The sequence below is a fragment of the Uloborus diversus genome, chromosome 9 (assembly GCF_026930045.1).
Source record: "Uloborus diversus isolate 005 chromosome 9, Udiv.v.3.1, whole genome shotgun sequence".
NCBI classification, from domain to species: Eukaryota; Metazoa; Arthropoda; class Arachnida; order Araneae; family Uloboridae; genus Uloborus; species Uloborus diversus.
Window position 1 is genome coordinate 36061879 of NC_072739.1, and position 21987 is coordinate 36083865.

The window sequence follows — 21987 nt, forward strand, 5'->3', positions numbered from 1 at the left end:
TACTTGTTTTATATTCCAAGAGTTTGATGTGTTCATTCCATCTTAGATTATTTTGCCATGTTATGCCCAGTATTTTGTGATTCGTGTTCCAGGAGATACTTTTATTATTAAGATAGAACGTTTTTCCATTCTTTTCTTTTTTAGGAGAAAAGTCAATCAAGCTTGATTTTTGCTTTGAGATTGGCATTTCGTTATCATCGGTCCAAGCTTGTAATTGTATTAGGCATTCTTCCAAAGATTTTTCTGCATCTTTTTTTTTGTCATAGACCAAGAGCGTTACATCATCAGCATAGGTAAAAATTTTGGCATTAGTGATATATTGTCCTAAATCTGAGATATACAGATTGAAGAGCAGCGGGGATAAAATGGCACCCTGTGGCAATCCACAATGAACACTATGCGTGTCAGAGCACACTCCCCTCCATTGAACAAAAATTTCCCTTTCGGAAAGAAAATCCTGTATCCAATTAATTAGTTTGATATCTAATTTTAAATTTGATAGCTTATTAACCAATTTTGTTATTTTGACATTATCATATGCTCCTTTGAGATCCACACTAATCGCATAGATAAAGTATTTTTTTTTGCGGCATATTTCAATGTGCTTAAGAAGGTCGTATAGGAATTCATTAGTGCTTCTTTCCGCTGTGAAGCCATAAATATAGGTGGGTAAGATGTTTCGCTTCAGAACCCATGTATTGGTACGATTGAGCAGTATTTTTTCTAAGATTTTGGCGGTGGTTTGGGTTAATGCTATTGGCCTGTAGCTGTCCACGAATTTGGGATTTTTAGATCCTTTTTTTATGGGGATAAGTTTTGCCATTTTCCAAGCTTTGGGAACAATTCCCGACCTTAAGCTGTTATTGAATAATTGTAGTAGGGAGTGTTTACCAATTTCTGGTAGAAGTTTTATTGCTTTAATCGTTATCCCGTCGGAACCCGGGCTCTTGTTTTTCATGTTTTTCAATGCATTTTCCATTTCATCCATGGAAATTTCAGATGTTAGATTATCTGTGGGAGCACCTTCTACGGTTATTAAGGGTTGTGGATTGTCTTCATTTTTATTAGAGAAATGTTCAACAAAAATATTTGCTTGTTCAACTTTTTCTGTTACCCGGTTTCCATTAACTTCTAGGATTAGATTATTGTCATTTACTGTATCCGTTAGGACATGTTTGATTTTTTTGATTGAGCTGAAAATTTCTTTTGAATTTTTTATGTTATAGTTGTATTTCTCCCAAAAGGTTTTTTTTTGCCCGTGTTACGGCTAATTTAAACATAGCTGTTGCTTTTTTCATTTTAATCCAGTTATCTGTATTTGGTAATTTTTTTTAAATTTTTTAAACATTCGCTTCTATGCGCTTTCTTTTTTGCGCACTCTCTATTAAACCATTTTAAGCCTGGGTTTTTATCGTAAAATTTTATGGTTTTTGATTCTGCAATTTCTGCTGCTTTCATTGCGTTAGTTAAGTCAACCGTTTGTTGGTTAATATCTGTATGATAGGTCATTTCCATGAATTGTTTTTGTAAATTCTTCGAGACTTGTGTCCAGTTCGTATAAGTTTTTGTGGTAACTTTTGTTCTAACTGGAGTGTCGGTTCTAATGATAGTAGGAAAGTGATCGCTCTGTCCTCTTTCATCAAGTCGAGTCCACGAAAAGGACATCACGATTTCTTTGCTAACTGCAGTTAAGTCAAGAATACCGTCTTCCTTACCTCTATTGATGTGTGTTGGGGTTTTATCATTAAGTAGTATTAAATTTGAGTTTTTAAGCCAATTTCCAATTTTTGTCCCACTGGGGGTAGAGAGTCTGTCCCCAAATTCTTTAAATCTGGCATTGAAGTCCCCGGTGAACACTGACCTGTCATTTTCTAATTTTCTAAGTTCGTCAATAATAAAGTCATTTAGGGAGCCTGGTGCTCTATAACAATTAACAATATCATAAGATCTCTTACTATAGACGACAGAAACAACTAAAATTTCTAACCCTGTAAAGGAAAAAGTATAAGACAAATGCGAGGGAATATCTTTTCGTACATATGTACACAAACCTCCTCCTTTATGTGGGAAGTTATTTTCCACACCATAACAAATATAATTGGAAATAAAAGGTAGCTTACCTACTGGAAGCCAGGTTTCTTGAATACAAATAGAAACCGGGTTGGTCCAAGCAATAAAAAATTTAAGAAAATCCATGTTGGCAAGGAGACCACGAATGTTCCAAGAAAGGCAGAAAACAGCACCGGGCGAAAAGACAGAAAAGGAATTAGTATTCATCTGGAATAATAATGTCAGGATCAGGCTCACAATTATTGACGTCATGATTATTGTTGAAAGGAAGAGGGCTGAGTGGAAAGCCGTATGGTTTCCCTTCAATATCGTCAACCTTTGATTTGATTTGGCTTATTTCTATTTCAATATTTTTAAACCAGGAACTTTTGAGTTGTTCTTTTACGATTTTAAGTTCTTCAACCACTTTGGCTAGATTCTCCGTTAATTTTTCTATCTCTTTATTTTTCTGCGTGATAATTTTTTCGAGGTTTTGGATTCTTGAAACCTCCGCTGCAGGCAAAGTCTGCGTTTTATTTTCACTTTGGGCCGACAATCCTTCGCCAGCCACCTTAGCCCAAGATTTTCCTTTTTCGGTATCTGGATTATTAAATCTTTTCGCTATTTCTTGATAGCGGGGACATGTTTTACTGGTGCTGATGTGATTTTCTCCACAATGGAGGCATTTGGGGGTTGCTACACACGATTCGTGGTTTCCCCCCACATTTGGGGCAACGTGTTTCGCTCTTGCAGTATCTCTTTATATGTCCATATCGCATACAATTGTAACAAATTTTTGGGTTCTCTTTGTAGCTTTCTAGTCGGTACCGAATGCGTCCTACGTAGACGTATTCTCTGGCCGTTTTTCCCAATTCCTTTAGGAAGATTGTAGTGGTGGGTTCTGTAAAGTCTCGTTTGGTAAAACATATTAGACTGAAAACATTTATTTGTTCTTCTTTTAGTCTTCCTGCAAGGTAGTCTAAACCTATGTCTTGGCTCACTCCTTTTATTACGTATTTGGTAGTTATCGGTTCTTCTATGAGACGCGAGCTGACCTCTGCTTCATTAAACTTTTTTAGTTTGAGAAGGTTGCAGATTGTGTCAATACTTTTAGTGCATATGACCAGATTTTGGCTGCGCGTTATCTGTACAGTATCCTCTTTCTTTGTAATTTTTTCAATTGCTTCGTGGAATTTTTTTGTTTTTACTAATCCAATTTGGCTATTAATACCAGAAAGTACAATTTTTGCTTCCTTGGCTCCATTATCGAAAGACAACTTTAGCTTCTCATAAATGGGCAGGTTTGTTTCCCATACAAGTTCATTTTTTTTAAGGGACTTATCTTTAGGGTTTTGTTGGGAACTATCTTCACTCTTACGTTTTGAAGACCCCATTCAAAAAGAATATGAGCCTCATCTGGAGGACACAAAAATAAAGCGAATAAAAAGTGCAGCAAAAACAAGCAAAAGCACAAAGAAAAACACAAGTAGATAAGGAAGGAAAGGATTTCCGAAATGACGAATGAACACAATCCACATTGAACACCACGCGTCCGCCTCCAAATTTTTTAATTAAAGGCTTAGTTAAATCTAAGGCTTAATGAAAAAATGATATGCAGAATACGCCTGAACACTTGACCTAGGTTTGGAGGAAATTTCTGTAAAAGATATAGATAAATAAATAGTAATAATAAATTGAGCGACATTTCGTCATATTTTGATATCATGCAGGGACAAATTACTGGGTTATAAAAGACTAGGACCTTATTTTTTTTGTAACCAGTTAAGCTTTTTACTTTTTGTAGAATGGCTTTTTTATATCTGAAATTTGGCTATCAACATTGATTGGACATATCCAACACATTTAATGTGAATATCATATTTGATTGCTAAGTTGTACCACACAGTAATTCTTTAAATATGTGATCAAAATACAATTTTTGGGCAAAAATTTATTGTTTTGTATATGGTTGGTTATATATATACATATTGGAATACATATAGAAAACTATTTTAGTTGAATATAAATTTTTTAAATAAATACCCGGTTAAATACCCATTTTGGATATTTACCCGGGTATATACCCTGGGTATTTACCCCTAAAAATAAATACCCGGGTATTTTACATCACTAGTTGAATCGCATAGCAAACTCAGCACAGTTAACATTTAACTGTTTCTATTTTAAATTTGTTTCCTACTATGCAGTTAACCAAGAGTTCCTCAACTTGTGATGCGCAAAACATGTGATTGTTGGGTTTTTAGACACTTAGGGGATTTTCGCTTGCCGGTTATCTATTACATTGAAAACGAGAATCTTTCTTATAGTTTGAATCAAAAAGTAATTTTATATATTTAAAAAACTTTCTAGCTTTTTATGCAATTGTTCCAAGAACATTAAAAATAAAACCTTAAACTAACATCCTTCACATCTGAGGCATTTTGGTTCATTTTCATTTTTCGTGGTCGCCCATACATAGGCATTTTTTTTTTTTCCCTTTACAGTCCCAAGTTAAAGCAGTTGTAACAAACTTTTGGTTGTTCTATATGTTTTTGTGTTTTATATAGAATTCTGCCTGTTTTGATTTCTCTTTGTTCCATTTTTCCAAATTCTTTTACTGGTATTGGTTCCTTTGGACCTTTCTTGTTAATTCTTATTATCTGAGCGACTTGTACACTATCACTTGCCAAGAACCATATTTTTGGGTTAAAACGCCACACCCGGTGTAAGCGCCGCATGGTAATATATTCTCCCCCCCCCCCCACAGTTTTTAATGTAAGTGCCACACCCGGTATAAGCACTGCTCCCGCCATAAGTGCTGCTCCTGCCATTAAACAACTTAAAAGCACAGTTAGTGGTAAAGAAGGCTGGAATTAAATGTAAATAAAAGAAATGTTTTTAACTAACTTAACTATAGAAAATTTACTATTAAAATAATTTTTTTACCTTTGGATTAGACATTGGTTGGTTATTTGATGCGGGGGACGCGGACCCTTCTCCTCATGTTGCTCCACCTGTTTTTAAGTGGTCGACCCCACTATAGGCACGTTTTAATCAGTGGATTGCATCCATTACAGATCAGCGATTTAGATTCTTTCAAATTCGCTTTCCTCACTGTCTGACACAAACAGTCCTTACAGGCCTTCATCTAGCTCTGGGCTATTTTCTTCATTGTATAAATCACCATCTTCCTCGGCTACATCCGGGATTGAGGGAGTTATCCCTACCTTCGTGAAGCTGGAAATGATTGTGCTCGGCTTCACTGCTTTCCAAGCTGCATCCACCCACTTGGCCACTTCTCTGAACGATGCCTTCCTGAGGTTGCCTTCCTACATGTAGTCGTGAAATCCGTTCTAAGATTCCCATTGTTGCGCATGTGGCACTTGAGACTATAGTTGGGAGCCAAATCCAACAGCTGCAATTTTTTTGTCAGCCCACCCGTGATGACGGTTACGGAAGCTGAACATTTCCAAGTGGCTTCCTTCACAGGGTCGGTTTTGTGCGCCGCCATGGAGTCGAGAATTGACATTCCACTTGGCTTTGTTGAGATTTACGCAGTGGATAAATGAAACAGGGCCGAAATTTAAAAGCATTTAATTTTATTTGTAAGTTCAAACATTAAAATCATGTTCAATATGAACTTCATGCACAAACATGTTACTTAAATGGTCAACTCGCCATTTTGACTAAAGGCACAAGCTTTTATAAGAAAAGAAATGATAATGCTGCAGCAAAATGTGCGTGACGTCACACTGACGAATTGGCAAGAAAACGTCATTGCCGATTCGTCCCCCGCATTTGCATGAGAAAACATCGGAAGCAAATTAAAATCTCAACAAACGGTCCCCTTTTCTCATATAAATGCAGAAAACATACTATTTTTTTTTATTAATAATTTAAAATTTACTTCATTTGAACAAAATATAATTCATTACTATTTGTCAAAACAATTCATTAAATTTATACAATAAATTCAACTGGAATTACCAATTATCCCACTTAAACTAGAAAATAAAAAAAAACATTTAAATTTTCTCTAATTAGCAATATTCAATCATCAAAAATACTGCGATTAAAGTTCATAAAATAAACAGTCATCTCACTTGAAAATAGCTGAAAGAAAAACACAGCAAAATAATTCATGTTCAACTTTTAGTATTTAAAGTCAACTTTTTTTTTCTTCACAGTTCAATTCCAATTTGAAACACAACACACACACAAAAAAAAAAAAAAAAAAAAAAATTCCGAAAAATGCTCGAACAAAAGTTTTCTAAACTAACTCTTGACACTGGCTTAATGAACAAATCAACTTTGTTTTCCATACTAGAAACAAACTTCAACTCGAATATTCCATCTGCCGCTAATTTTCTCACGAAATGATACTTCACATCAATATGCTTTGTTCGGTTATTCTCTATCGGTGATCTTAAAAAATTTATAGCAGACATGTTGTTGCAAAATAAATTGCACCTTTTTAAATTGAATTCTAAATTTTCATCATTTTTGATGTATATTTCCTTCCTTAATTTATCTTTTTACAGAGGCCCAGGCTAGTTCAGTGGAGTTCATGTCACTATGATATGGAAGTTGTACAACTTAGTGGCCATGATGGCTCAATAATTCATAGATGCAATATTTTTTTGAAGCAAGGATCCTGGTCACGGTACCATTTGTGGTGGAAAAGGGTTACTTTTCAATAGTGGGAAAAAGAAACCACCAACTTCACAAATGGACACAATCAAAAGATGAAGAATTTAATTATTGGCTGATCGTATTTTAGTGTTACCCGCAACAACTCCAGGACGTCACAATGTTTTATATGGTGCCAGCTAGGAAAAAAAAAAAAGGACTTACCCCAATGTTGTCAAAGCACAAAAAAACACTTCACACAGATTTGGCAGTCACATTATTTTCTTTATTCACAACCTTTTACACACATGGGTCGGGGGAGCTCCCGTGAACGGATTTTGGATAGATATTTAAAAAAGGCAGTTAGCTTGTGGTAAATTCAACTCATGAAGGAAAAAAATTTAAGGGAAAAAATAAGTCCAGTCTATTGAAGGTGAACACTTAATCAAATACCCCCAAATGACAATTTGAGTCATTGGCGTAAGTTCGTTGTTGCACTGGGGATCGCTAAAAAAGGAGGCCAGAAGAATTTTCACAGCTGCAACAAGGTGGAGACAAGCATTGACGCTCATGGAACAGGTGACAAGAAAAAAGAAGAGAAGAGTCTAGATCTTCTAGAAGTGGCTCTCGCCTTTCATGGATATGGTTCCCGCACAGTCGTCAAAATGACGAAGATGGTTCTGGAACGCATGGTCACTCACCCATCTTCAAGTCAGAATTTCTGCGGAAGGCGATGTTCCGGAATGGAAAATATAACGCGATCTCATGGAGCAGGGACTTGGCCAAGTTGACATTTTAAAATGATAACATCGTCATTCACTTCAACGTAGGTGCCGGTACGAGCAAAATATTGAAAATCAGGCGGACATCGCCATTTCTTTTTTTGTACTCTCTAGGTTAAAAATACATCACTTATTGGCCTACATTCACGTCATTTTGGTCAGACACGGCCTCTCCTCATGGGAATATTTATCTTCCCAAAATTAGCTTGGAAAAGGCAGATAGATGGAGAGGGATTGATAATCCCCTCTATGATCTTCAGATCGTTACATAATCGTCCACCCATTGTGACTCCCGAAACACAGGTCTCACTGCTATCAAAACTAGCAACAGACTCTCCACAAAAATCACGAACCCCCAAAGCGAAAACCCACGCGATTGCGTGAAAACAGGATATTCATGAGCGGCGTCACTTAGGGAACGCAGGAAAATGACATCACAGAACTGTGACCACACCTACAGCAAATGAGCGAAAAGGCGGGAGAACAACACATCGCGGGAAGAAGGAGGCAAAACATGGCCACCAAAAACTCGGAAATGACGCCATTAAATTACCGAAAATCAGGAAATGCAAACATAGGAGAAAAAGACGCGAATCAATGGAAATATATGTGATTACTATATCACAGGTATTCTTTTTGATACATGAAAAATTCATTTATTGCTCTATGAGATACTCAAAGATAAAAATTATCCCGAAACACATTTCTTTCATCAGCACTTGGATGATGCTTACCCATAGATTTGAGTTGAGCCGAAACTTTAGGCAAAATCAAATACTTTTCTGATGCTGAAAACATCTCTTCAAAATTCATTTTTACTCTGGTTGATCTATTCGCAATTAAGCTTGTGGTGGAAATAGGTATTTTTGGTTGGTCCTCCATTAGGTGGAGTGACTGAAAAAGAACCACCAATTTCGATGAAAAAAACCCCAGAAAGCTTAAATGTTTGCATCAACACGTTAAAAAAATCAAATGGACGATCATCGTGGGGGTCATTCCATATAAACTCAACAAATTTTCAGAAATTTTCGTGCAGCACCATTTTTGAGTCTGTTTTTAAATAACTTTGTTTGAAACATGCCAAGCATGCTGCATTTTCATAAATTTTGTTGATATCTTTAGGCACAAGAAATTGTTTCATTAGCTCAATTTTTGTGGGGTTTCTTAAATGTAAAGGATAAGTGGTACCATATATCAACAACAAAGCTGCTTTTAAAAACTTTCTGGTCCCTTTATATCCAGACAGGAGACCATTCAGTTGCACAAAAACCCTCATATCCTTTGTGCCCACTTCTTCATCCGTCCCATCTTTTGCTCTTAGCCTGTGTTTTGCAACATCAATCAGACTCCCCAAGTTTCACATACTGCTTCAGAGACTGGCATTGATATGACAAACATTAGAAACTCTAGAAAAGTAGGAACATTTCCCCTTAGTTCATCGTGCACAATTTAAAAAAGGTGTGTTTTAAATCCGGTTCATCACCCTCGGTAACAATTTTACCGATTCTATTGAATATCCACTCACTGAACTGGTACTGGTACCATGGAGTTTGTTTTTAAGTCCACAAAAGATTCCACTAAAGGAAATACATTTACTATGTCATTGGAACTCTCTTTAGTGAGTCCCCTATTTATTTGAGCTTCATTGTTACAAATATTGGTTTTTGGATGAACCAAATATTCGTAGTTGAATGAAAGACCGCTCTTGTCAATGGTCAAAAAAAAAAAAAAAAAAAGGTTGGTTTAGTATCTGATTCAAATCTACGGAAATACACATTGCATTGCTCATTTAACGATTTCACATAGCCTGATAGGCTTAAGAAATAAGCTCTTAGTTCATGACTTTCACTATTTTTGTGTTGAGATCTAAGAATCTTGGAGCTAATTGGTTTTTCAAGAAGGGGAACATTATGGTATGTACTGGAAATACCACTAGTTGATGAGGAAACATTTCTAACGATGTTTTTAAATTTAAAAACAGTGGTTGAAGAAGTTTTGACAATGCATCTGAAAATTGAGTGGCTTTTTTCCCTTTTTGATTTTTCATTTTCAGCTACTGCTGTTGCAAATTCATCAAAGTATGTTTTCATAATTTCGAGAGAAAAATGAGATTTTTAATGTGAAGCGTATACTCCCAGGGCATGAGATTTGTTTCTTGCACTTTTTTAGATGTTTTTCCAATAGCAGAAAGAATATCTGTGTGTACAAGAACATTTGTCATCATTAGCTTATTCATCAATCTGTCACGTAACACATAACCATCAGGGTTTTGGTCACATGCGGATATCAATGTTTGATAATCTGTAAAAAATGCATGAAAAACTGTTTCACAATGAGCTGAAAACTTCATAGTCTTGGAAACTTTGGACCTGTAAAAGAACTCGGGGGGGGGGGGGGGGGGGGGGGGGGGGGTACTGCTTAGAACATTTTAACAGAGCTTCAAAGCTTTTTCCTGATGAAAAGTTTTTCGGAGTGTCATGTACCAAAGCAAATGCATCAGTTACTGTTTTGGGAGTATCAGCATGCTTCTTAATCACTTCAATTTTGTGCATTTGGTCCCACGACACACCTTTTCACAAGTTTTTGTTCGAAATGCTTAAAGGACATTGCCGATCCTTGGGCAAGACTAACAAGATGACTACATACATTCGGTAAGTCCAAGGCAAATTTTTCTAGTTGTACTGCCCAAAAGCGTAGTAGCAACAGTTGGAAATGACGCAATGGATATAAGGCAGTACGAAAGAGCTAAAGTTTCCCCTTTTTTTTAACGCATATCCTCTCGCCTTGTGTGCATGGCTGAAACAGCCTCTCGAGTTTCATTCAAATAATGAATGTAAAGATGGCCCTTTGGAAGGTTAAGTGCAGATAAATGTTCCTCGCTAAGATGTGAAGTCTCGGCATCACATAAGTGAACCAAGAAACTATCAGAGTCTTCTGCCAGACTAAATTCATCGCTGTGTCGGAAGTAGAGGCCCCATGGACCCAGACCTGGGAGCTAATGAACGCATCGGATGGTTGGAAATTGTAAGTCTTGTGGCCCGTGAAAATAGTAGCAGGAATTGGAGTTCGGAGCTACCGGCAGCGGGCAAATCCTCAAATCATTCAGCCTACGCTAGATCTTTGAAGCAAGGTCGAATTGGTGCCTTTTGTCCAGCGTGTGAGATTTTTAGTGTTTGATAGCCTCGTCCAGGGGTTCGTACGCCCTTGAAAAACCTTGAAAAGTGCTTGAAAAAAAAAAAGTTCATTTTCAAGTGCTTGAAAAACCTTGAAAAAGTTTTAAAAACCTTGAAAAAGTTTCTTAGTGCTTAAATTCTCTCAAAAATCAACGAATTGTGCTTGGAAGTTTAAAAAAAGTATTTCACCAATGCAATTTTCTGAACATGTGTTCAGTATGCATCATCGCGAAAAATTGCTTCCGTGTTTGGGATTTCAATCCTTTTGCATCTTGTAAATATTTTGATGTTTTTTACAACCAAAAGATATTTTGACATATGGTACCTTAGATTAGTTTATCTTTTGTTTAATTTCATTAATTAACAAAGAAATTAATTTGGAAACCATGACAACATTGAACTTACTCGGGTTTCGCGGAAAATTGATTTTGTGTTTGAAATTTCAATCTTTTTGCATCCTGCAAATATTTAAATATTTTGGCTAATCAAATGTTAGTTTCGCATATGCTACCTTAGATTAGTATATTTTTTGTTTAATTTTAATAAAAAACAAATAAATTTATTTCATGGGAAACATGCCACGTCGAACGAGCACAGACTTTGCGAAAAATTGCTTCTCGTGTTTGAAATTTCAATCTTTTTGCATCTTGCAAATATTTAAATATATTCACTAATCGGATGTTATTTTCATATTTGCTACCGTAGATTAGCATATTTTATGTTTAATTTCAGTAAAATATAAGTTTATTTTATGGGAAACATGACAACATTAAACTTAATTCGCGAAAATTTGCTTCCCTTGTTTGAGATTTCAATCCCTTTGCATTTTGTAAATATTTTTATGTTTTTGGCAATTAGTAGTTATTTTGACACTGCTACATCAGATTAGCTTATTTTATTTTTTATTTTAATAACTAAAGAGTTAAAGAATTTATTACCTTGGTCTTGTTTAATTATTTGCTTATTTATTTTTGCAATTTTGAATGATTATCTTTACCTAATTTTTGGTCATAACAGATTTAAAAAAAAATTAAATTTCAGCAGTTGAGCACCTAACAAATTAACTTAAAGTTTGTATTTTAAATATAAAGTTGATTTATATAATTTTATTTATAAGTACATCATTTTTTTATGTCTGCTAAAATAAATAAGGTGTATAACAGGGGTGGTTGTGTTATGATTATTCACATGAAATCCAGTAGTGCTCGTTTTTATGCTTTTATCTCCCTATATCTCCAATTTTCCCCTTTTCCTCAAATGTTCAAAATTACTACTTTATTAAGGTTGTGGGTACTTGGAGCTTACTGAAAGAGGCTTTAATCAGCAAAGGGGTAGATAGCTTAAGGAGGGTTATTCATCTTCATTTGGATCTAATGAATTGACCAGTACCAGCCTAGCTAGGCCCAGTGCCTGCTGCTGGTTATCAACAGGCACTGGGCATGGTATTTCTATGCAGAATATTTTGACTTAATAAACTATTTTATGAATTGTATGCACAGCAAAAGTTATTGTTGTAAATATGTATATTCAAGTAACAGGGTCTTAGTTTTAAAAGTTATTCCCCCCCCCCCCCTTGCCCCATTTTGCTCTTTGAAACTTTCAGGTAATTTTTTATGAACTCACAAATTACAATTACACCTGAATATTATTGCGTTTCTAAATTTAAATTCTAATTTCAACAATAACCCTTTTTTTTCCCAAAATAAAACTACTTTTGTCATAATATATGTCAACTTCTTGTGAATCTTTTCAATTTCGAAATATGGCTCTATAAATCTGAACTTGCACATTTATTGTCTATTGCAAGTTTATCAATGAAAGCTGAATAGGCTCAAGTTTACATTCAGAGTATTTATCACTGCTTAAGCTGCTTTTATATATTTTGAGGTGTAGAGACTGGACTGTGGACTTTCATCAACTTATCTTACTTCCTAATTTTTAAATTTACTCGAGGACAGTTGAAATGCCTTATTGGCTGAACAGCTAATAAATACATACGAATAATTGATTTGTATACTTATAAATGATTTGCAAACCTAATATTTTTAGAACTTAATAGTGCAAACTGAAATAACTTTCTGGTTAGTGTTTTTGTCCTAACCGCCCTCATATTGTAATAAACCACTTTATAGCTATTGGAAATAAATGTTGAAACCGGGGGGGGGGGGGGGGGGAGTGACTTCAAAAACTCCTCTCTGGCAATGCCATTGAACTTGGGTATTTTAGTTTCTTCCCATAAAAGTTAAAAGCACTTATGAAAGGTTTTTTTTTAAAGTATTAATTTGCTGATTCTAGAAAATATACAAACCTCTGACTGCTGCAACCTTTGAAAAACCTCAAAATTAAACCTCTTGGTATCTGCTTCTCTTTATGACCAAACTTTTCAAACATTTTCAGAAAAACTTTCAACGCAGTAGATCTTTTTTCATCAAAGCGTCTCTCGTTGTAGAAAAAGCAATTTTGTTTCCCTATACTTTTTTGTATTATTGCCTTATTTCTATGTGTTTGTAGTAAATGAAATCTGCATACAATATTTTTAGTACAAATTTATGATATTGCCTTGAAAACAAAATTTTTTACCTTGAAAAGTACTTGAAAAGTGCTTGAATTTTTTTTCTGCCTAAAGGGTATGAACCCTGTCGTCGTAGAATTCAACCCCTGTGAAGTAATGTGTTAATGTATTACATAAGAACTTTTTAATTTGTGCAAATTGTGGTATTATGTTGTCATAGGCTGATGTTATTTTAATGTGTGTGAAATGCAAATTTCATATTAGTTAATTTTAAGCAGAGAGTTATTTGGGCTTAGTGCTTTTGTAAATATATATAGGCGGAAACTCTGGCCGTGTGATAACTAATGTATTTTAACTTTTATTGGGGGTTATTTTTAGAGTTAGTATTTGATCAAGGAGTAGTTTTAAATTCTTTTAAAAGCAATATTCTTGCAATTGTATTTGTGTTATAATGATGCATCTTAACCATGCCACCTAGTAAGAATAAAGCTGTTTCTTTCTTTAAAGAATTGTAATTAATGTGATCTTGGGTATGTGTTTTGGTGTTTCGCGTACTGTACGTTTCGACAGTACATAGTGTTTGCTATACATGCTTTGCCAAGCCACTTTCTGGCTAGATCAGTAGCTGAACTGCGTTTCAGATAAATGGACTGAAATAAATTTTTACAATTTATGTCTAAAAAGGTATTCTTAATCCAGTTATGCGACACCTTCTATGATTAGCCGTAATTTTGTCGGCCACTATACCGATTGGTAAATCATTCAAAATAATAAAATTAGAAATTTCCTTAGTTAAAGTAATATGTGTGTATAATGTATGAAATATGTGTGTGCTAAAAATTTGCTTGCAAACTCTTTTGAATGGTTTTTCAGTCCCACTTCTCCTCCACAGTTATGAAATTTGGCAACAGTAGTTTCATAGTCTCTGTACAATGACGAGTTTATAGCTTAGGTACAATGCAGTTGCACAATTTATTGCTGCTTGCTTATCAGTTTCTTAGTATTGCTTTTCCAGCAAATTTAGTTATTTCAGGGGCTTCAGGTTTTCATGATGGGTTGATGTTTTTGTGGTCCATATCAAAATTGATTTTCAAATGCCAAAAAGCAAGTGGCATATTGTCCTCAGTAGTAAAGTACTCTTCTTCAGTAAAATCATACGTTATGGTTGGTTGGCACACTTGGCCTCTGATCCCATTTTGGCACCTTTCGAACTTTAAAATCCCTGCCCACATCATTACTCCTGCCACCAATTTTTGGGACTTTAAAAGGATTTAATTTTCTCCTCTGTGATTGTTGAATCATCAGATTTAGAGGAGACTGATAACTGCAAGACCCCCCCCCCCCCCTCGTGGGCACTGTACAATTACAAACATTCACTGACAACTGAAAAACTGGTTTGAAGCAAGTGTGTTGATTTTCCCCATGCCGCGAGCGACCACCTGGCATAGCATAGCTTCAATCTTTACCTCCCCGTGTTTACTTGTGCGAAAGTCTGTGTTGTGCCGTAAAAAAAAAAAAAGATCCGACAGTTGAAGGCACTATTTTTTTACGGACAAGTTTATTTGTTTTAACACGGACAGAATGGTCCGCGGCGAGGGGAAAAATGTTTGACAGTAGCATACGTATATATGTAAATATTGATCTTCCTACACACAATAATGACACGCAAGACACAAATAAGACAAGTTCTTCTTTTTGACGACACTCACATTTAATTTCGTACTAAATACAAACACTACAGCTATGCTCACACGTAACACATATGTTAATGCTGAAGTATATGTTCCCCTCTGGAACTATAACATGATTTTTCAGAGTTCCCGTCTGGAACACTTGCTTGTTTTGACTCAAATGCACGTCTCTCCTCTCTCGCATTTTCTCATCTCCCAAAGTGTTTCTCTCACAAGAGGGCGCTTTGAACAATATATATATATATATATATATATATATATATATATATATATATATATATATATATATATATATATATATATAATGATAATAAAAGTGAAAAATATTGAAAAGACCACACCAAAAGCCCACAGATGCGCAAAGCAGCAAAACTAAAAAGCCAAGTAAATATAAAATAAGCAAACAAAATTTCAAATATTAAACAATTATACAAAAATAATGATGATAAAAAGGAAAATTGCAAATAGCATTAAATAGGAAAAGATAAAGTATGAATCCAGAGCTCATCAGCCGCGGAGGATTCATTGATTATGGTCAAAAGACCAAAATTTTTTTAACTATGAACTAAAAGAGAATGTTTAAGCTCCAGTACATGCAATATAGAATAACATTGGGCAAATGCACCACTTGCTAAACTATAAACATTAAACAAGAGCTCAAACCTAAAACCAAAAGCAGGGGTTTTCGCCTCGACTATTTAGGAAAACAAGTTCCGATAATTATCCATCCACGGGACAGTACCTGCCAATAACAAAATTATCTTACCTTGAAATCCATATAAAAAGAGCCAATTCCGATGTTCAACATGATAGAAATTCCTTCCAGTTGTCAACATAAAAATAAAAAATAAAATCATATCCAAAAGATTACTCCAGAACCATGCCAAGTCGTCCGTTTCCCACGTGTAAAAATGATCCACCCCTGTAATCCACAAAAAAATGGTTAAACCATTTTTTTGTATATATATATATATATATATATATATATATATATATATATATATATATATATATATATTTTTTTTTTTTTTTGCGGACAACTTTATTTGTTTTAGCATGGACAGAACTGTCAGCAATGAAGTTTCATTGTCCGTGACGATTTCGCCGTGTCGCTCCATTTCTGCCACTGGACCATTATAGTATATACTGCAAAGAAAATATTTCTTGAGTGATACTTTTATTTAGAGCCTAAAATGTATTTTTAGCATGGTGACATTGAAATACTTGTTTTTAAATTTTTTGAGTGCTTAATTTTTTTTAATATGTCATTCATACTTGTTTCTCACTTCAATTCATTCATGTTAACGAGCAAGTTTCTTTTGCTATTTGTTAATGAAAAATTAATTTTAGGTACAAATATATGTTCCTACAACAATGGAAATTGTTCCCATCTGTGTTTGCCCATATCACGAACTGAGCGTGTCTGCAAGTGTACAATTGGATATCATGTAGATCCTGGAAATGACACTAATTGCATTGGTAAAATTTTATTTTCTTAGTTTATAGTTTATGTAACTGAAACATTAAAAAATATATATATGTATTAAAACACCAAAAAGTTTTTCTTATTTACATTCTTTAAAAAAAATTTCAGGCACAAGTACTTTCCTGATGTATTCATTGAATTGGGAAATAGTTGGGAACTCATTAGACAAAGAAACTATGAATGAACCTATTCTTGCTCCAATATCTAGGATATCAATGGCAACATCTATTGATTTCTATGATGGTATGTATTTCTTTCAGCTATCAAAATAGCTTATTGTTCTCACTTGACGTTCCGATTCTTTTCATAATAAAGAGACCAATCATTTTTAGCTGTGTAGTGATGCACTGCAAAATAATGTTTAAGAGTTTAAAGCAATTTTATTGAAAATAAATAAATAAATCAAGTTATTTCATTTCTAAACTTTTTATTCTATTGTTATTTTCAGTGTGTGGGGAAAAAAAAAACACTGAAGGGGGGAAAAAAAGAAACTTTAAAAATAGAAGGTTTTTCAGGAATAGCATATAATTCGTAAAACTAGAGTGTTTGTAAATTCTTTTTCCCCCTTTTTAAAATCAATGTAGTAGATTGAAGGTTTTGGTAATTAAACTATTTTTGTTGATGCTTACAATTGCTTTTCTTATATTTTTAGCTGAAGATTATCTGTATTGGACAGACAGTGATGCTGGAAGCATAACCAGAGTAAAGCGTGACATGACTCATAGAGAAGTTGTCATTCAGGGGCTTGATTCCATAGAAGGATTTAGCATTGACTGGATTGCAGGTATATATTTGTTAACTTACAACTTTTTTTATCATTTGGGATAGAAATACAATTTGATGTTGGTTTTATCAGTTGAAATCTATTAATATGCGACCAGTGACTAGCTTATAAAATAGTTTGTAAAATTAAGTTTTTTTTTTTTTTTTTTTTTTAAGTAATGATAATAGGGAAAAAAATCTGCCTAAATTTATTTCACATGTTTTTACTTATTTAACACAACAAATGTAGTGCTGTTTTTTTTTATCTCAATGGAGGAACATTTGTTAGTATTCATTTTGAGAAAGATTAAATATTTTGTTTTTTTTAAATGTAAACTAAAATTCGTCCAGTAATGCTAGGTCTAAGATGATCTAAGTCCAAACCACTAGCTACTTGTATGTGAAGATATATTAACTACAGAACCCCCCCCCCCCTCCACCCATAAAACCATTTTTATGAAGCATTTCAATCTTAATTTCTAATATGTGTTTATGTATTTTTTTAGATTATTATTCCTTTTCTATATAATTTTTTTAAAAATAGGGACTGGTTTTCCCCTCTAAATGGTATTTGGGCTGTGGCGTGGTAATAAAAATTAATTCCAAGTCTCAATATGTAGAAATAAATGTTATCAAATTATTTCTCTTACAAATTTTGCTTGTAATAATGCACTTTTTGGAGTTAGTAGGCAAAGCAATTTTTCCTTTCTTTAAATAAGATCTTCATGTGAGTTGCATAAACATAACACATTAGGATCTGAAGTAACAAAATGGAATCTACAGACGTGTTTAATTACACAAAAAGTAAAATAGTTTTGAATATAATTATAATATTTTTGAATAATATTCTGGTCTGCTTTTACAAATCATTATGCCAAATGTTGCGTTTGTACCTTCAGTTTTCACATATGACTCAATTGAATGAGTGAAGTTGTTTCTTGGATTTGATTGTATCCAAGGTTTTGGGGAGAGTGATTGGAATCTTCATCCCCAAGGCTTGTTCAATATTTCCAAGCCAATTTCTTTTTGCACTTTTTATGCTACAAAATAGGTAACACCATTATTTTGCTTTGATTAGCAGACAATCACCACTGACCCCCTAGTATAAGCTTTCACACTCTTAGGGGTCTGCGGACCATACTTTAAAAAATTTTGGGCTTGAGTACAACTGGCATTTTCTGAAATAATTTTTCTGATCCAACAATAAAACTGATATAGGTTCATGTCATTGTTAAGGCAGATTTGCTGTCTATCTTTTTAAATAATATCCCCCTTCATAAGCATTATTAGTGATAGAGTTTGGAGATGTTAAAGTGTTCTGGTTACTAAATTTATACAGTAATGGCTCAATACAATACTTAGGTGACCAATGCAATTGTCATAGAAGGATATATTGTTTTATCAAGAAGTTATGTTTTAAATTCATCTAGAACTAAATGATCTCGCTTCCCTATATGTAAATTTTAACAGACAAACTTTATTTAAAGAATTGTTTATAAAAAGTGAAATGCACGATAAGTGATATAAGTAATTGAAAACAATTTTTTTCTTCAGGCAATATGTATTGGATTGATGCAACTTTTGGATCTATTGAAGTTTCACATTTAAATGGTAGTAACAGATATGTAGTAGTGTCTGGAAAAATGTCCAAACCTAAAAATCTGGTTGTGCATCCTTTTCGTGGGTAAGTGATGTTATATTATGGTTTATTGTTCAAAGTATATTTTAAAATGCATTTGATTCTGAAAACGTTTGATAACATATAACCCTTTTTTTTTGACATGCTTATAAGCAAACAAATTTTAAAAGCAATTTTATGTTTCTACTTAACTGATTGCTTATTGCTTGATGATTATTAAATTTACAATAATGACCATTAAAAAGTTTGAATAATAAACTGGGCAAACCTAACCTGGCAACTTCATAATGGAGTGATTAGAATCTGCGTAGCATAAACAATGCTGCCTAGTTAGGTTTGCCTCAACTATAGTACATTCATGATTAACAAAGCAGAATATGCAGAAAAGTGGAATACATGCTGCACAAAAATGATTTCTTGTAGATCAATTACCGTAAAATGAATTGATTGCAACCCGACACATTTTTAAAAAGAAAATTGTTCCCTTTTTTTTTTTCAGAATGTTGTTAGGGGAGAATGTATGTTACTGACATGAAAATTACACTCCAAATAACTTCATATTTTATAGTTTGGTTTTTTTTCCCACAAACTAGCATTATGTGAGCAAACACATCCTTCAGGACATTTTTCAATCAGGTTAAGGTCTGTTGCAGACCATTGCAAAATATTCTTCTGTGGGGTTAGTTATGGTGTTTAATTAATTGAATTTTAATAGTTGCACTGAATGAATTAATACAATAAACAAAACAAATACAATATTTTTGTATTCGATATTCTGATAAAAGGGAAAATCTTCTAATTTAGTATCATTTATTTATTCATATATTGTTAGAGTTTTATGATTTAATGTTTTGTTGTTGTTCTTTCTCCTATTTCTAATGTATATAAGAAAGTATTGGATTCCTGTATTTATGAATTTCTCACTATGTCTTGAGATAATTCAGAAACTTACAATTTACTACTCAATCTTAATGCATCTCTTCCATTTATTTTAGTATAATGTTTTGGTGTGATTGGGAAATTCCTCCAAAAATCGAAGTTGCTGGATTAGATGGCAGCCAGAGACATGATTTTCTGAATTCTTCACTGCAACTCATTCAAGACTTGGCTATTGATTTTGAAGAAGACAAGTTGTATTGGACAGATGCTCGAACTCATACAATTGAACGCATCAATTTGGATGGCAGTAGGCGAGAAGTTATAATTGGTCATGATGTTTTAGAGAAGCCCATGTCAATTACTGTGTTTGGTAACTACGTATTTTGGTCTGATATGTAAGTATTAGATTTTATGTATTGTTAAATTTTGTGTTCCAATGCATGTGCAGTCAACTTTATCATTTCCACACAGCTTGGGGAATAGTAGCTAGCAATTGCTCTAACAATTTGCGAATTTTAGGTCATTGGTTTGTTTACGCATTTTGTGATGTTACATTGTAAATTATCAGTCTCATGGCTACAGAAAACCCTTCCATACTAATTATGATGAACTTGTAATTCAAATTATAGTTAGGCAGATTCAATCTTTAAATTAAAAATTGATTCCACCTGTTTAGTTGCTTACCAGGAGAGGCTGTATTTAGCAAGGGGGTAGATAGTTTTAAGATGACCATTGATCTTCATTAGAGACTAATAAACTGACTAGGAGCTGCCTAGCTGGGCACAGAGCCTGTTTCTTATCGTCACATTTGTATTTGTATTTATTTGTATGGATAGGTTTAAAAAAAAAAAATTATGCGGAACTAAATATAGTTATGATGGGTTGTTTTTGAGTTCCAGTACACTGTTGTGAAATTCCGTATATTTTCAGACCATATTTACTGTGAATGATTTGTGAACAATTTGTTATCATTATCGTGAACAGCTGCTCCCACGCTCGTCAAGGTCGCCTCTCACACCCCTCTTGACCCCTGACCGGATGTGGGGGCTCTTTTCGAATGGGGTTGGTGGGAACCGGGTGACTGGACGAAGGGGAGAGATGCGGAGAACAGGACGAGAGAAGGAAGGATGCGATTAGAGCTCCGGAGATGTCTTGTCTCCCGTTGACTTTCTTGGACATTTTTGTTTTTCGAGCAATCATACTATACGAGATGTAAATATTTTATATGAATTGTGATGTGTCCCTTTTTCCTACTTCAATAATAAAAAACCTTGGGACTAAAGTGCTGATTCTCACTTACATATCGGAGCGGCAAACCATCCCAAAAGTATGGAAACTTACCCAACGCGGTACTCCGAATAAAACGATCATATGAAAAAGCAAATTCGCGACAATCATAATGATTACAGTCCATGATTTACCAGTTGTTATGTTTCTACACTCAGTCAACTTCTCAGTTCTGTGAATACATTCGATAACAGGAATTAATAATTGTGTTCCGAGGAAGACCTGGATATCAGGATCTTTTGTGATTTGCTATATGAAAGCTTTTGGGTTTTGACAGCCTTTCAGGAGTTGACTCTTACTATTTATATTTAGAATTCATACAGTAATTAGAGCAATTGTGCAATTTTGGTTTACATTTTTTTTTAAATCTATGATTTTTGTAAGTAAACTAGTGGTAAGGACCTTTCCTTTTTCTCTTAGAAAAAGCTAAAGTTAATCATTATCTATGTAAGAATGTTATCTTACTTTGGCAATTTTCGGGATTTTTGAACTCTAATCACCCTTGAGATAATCGCTTCCATAACTTTTTATTTAAAATGTTAACTACTTGTAATTAGAGATGGAACAAAGCTTTGGCCGGCCTGGCCGAATCATGGGTAATGATTCGTCCGTTTCAGCCTGAAACAATTTATGTTACATTTTTTTTTTTTACGATTAGATATTGTCTTTTAAATTCAAAATTGTACCTAATGCTAAATCATTGGAGAAATATATATGTTTGATTTTAAAATTTGTGTGTGTTGAATCTCTGAAGCCAGAATTCATTCAACAATCAATAAAATGTTTATTAGCAGTGTATTTTGTTGAAACTTACATTACATTATAGTTATTTTGTAATTTTATTGGAAAAACTTTCAAGTTTTAAAATGCAGCTCTATAAATGTATTGCATTAAACATTCTTCAAATATTTCTAGTTTTGCGACTTATAACAATAGTGATGTTATTATGTTTTGGTAAGTATTAATTAAAAAAAAAAACAGTAAGCTGAAAATGTTTAAAAAACTAAGATTAGTAAAGTTTTTGGAGAATTACATGATGTGGTATGCATTTGTTGTGTATTCAAATGCTAAAATTCAGCATACAGAACAGCCGAAGCT

General features: G+C 33.9%; 1 protein-coding gene across 1 annotated transcript in view; it reads left to right on the plus strand.

Moving 5' to 3' along the window:
• LOC129230024 (low-density lipoprotein receptor-related protein 1-like) overlaps nucleotides 1–21987 on the plus strand; it is a 214643-nt gene that overhangs the window by 20043 nt on the left and 172613 nt on the right. Inside the window, exons 13-17 of the mRNA XM_054864409.1 lie at nucleotides 16187–16315; nucleotides 16431–16565; nucleotides 16975–17106; nucleotides 18639–18768; nucleotides 19719–19997. Coding sequence (XP_054720384.1) covers nucleotides 16187–16315; nucleotides 16431–16565; nucleotides 16975–17106; nucleotides 18639–18768; nucleotides 19719–19997 — 805 coding nt within the window. The remainder of the gene's footprint in view (nucleotides 1–16186; nucleotides 16316–16430; nucleotides 16566–16974; nucleotides 17107–18638; nucleotides 18769–19718; nucleotides 19998–21987) is intronic.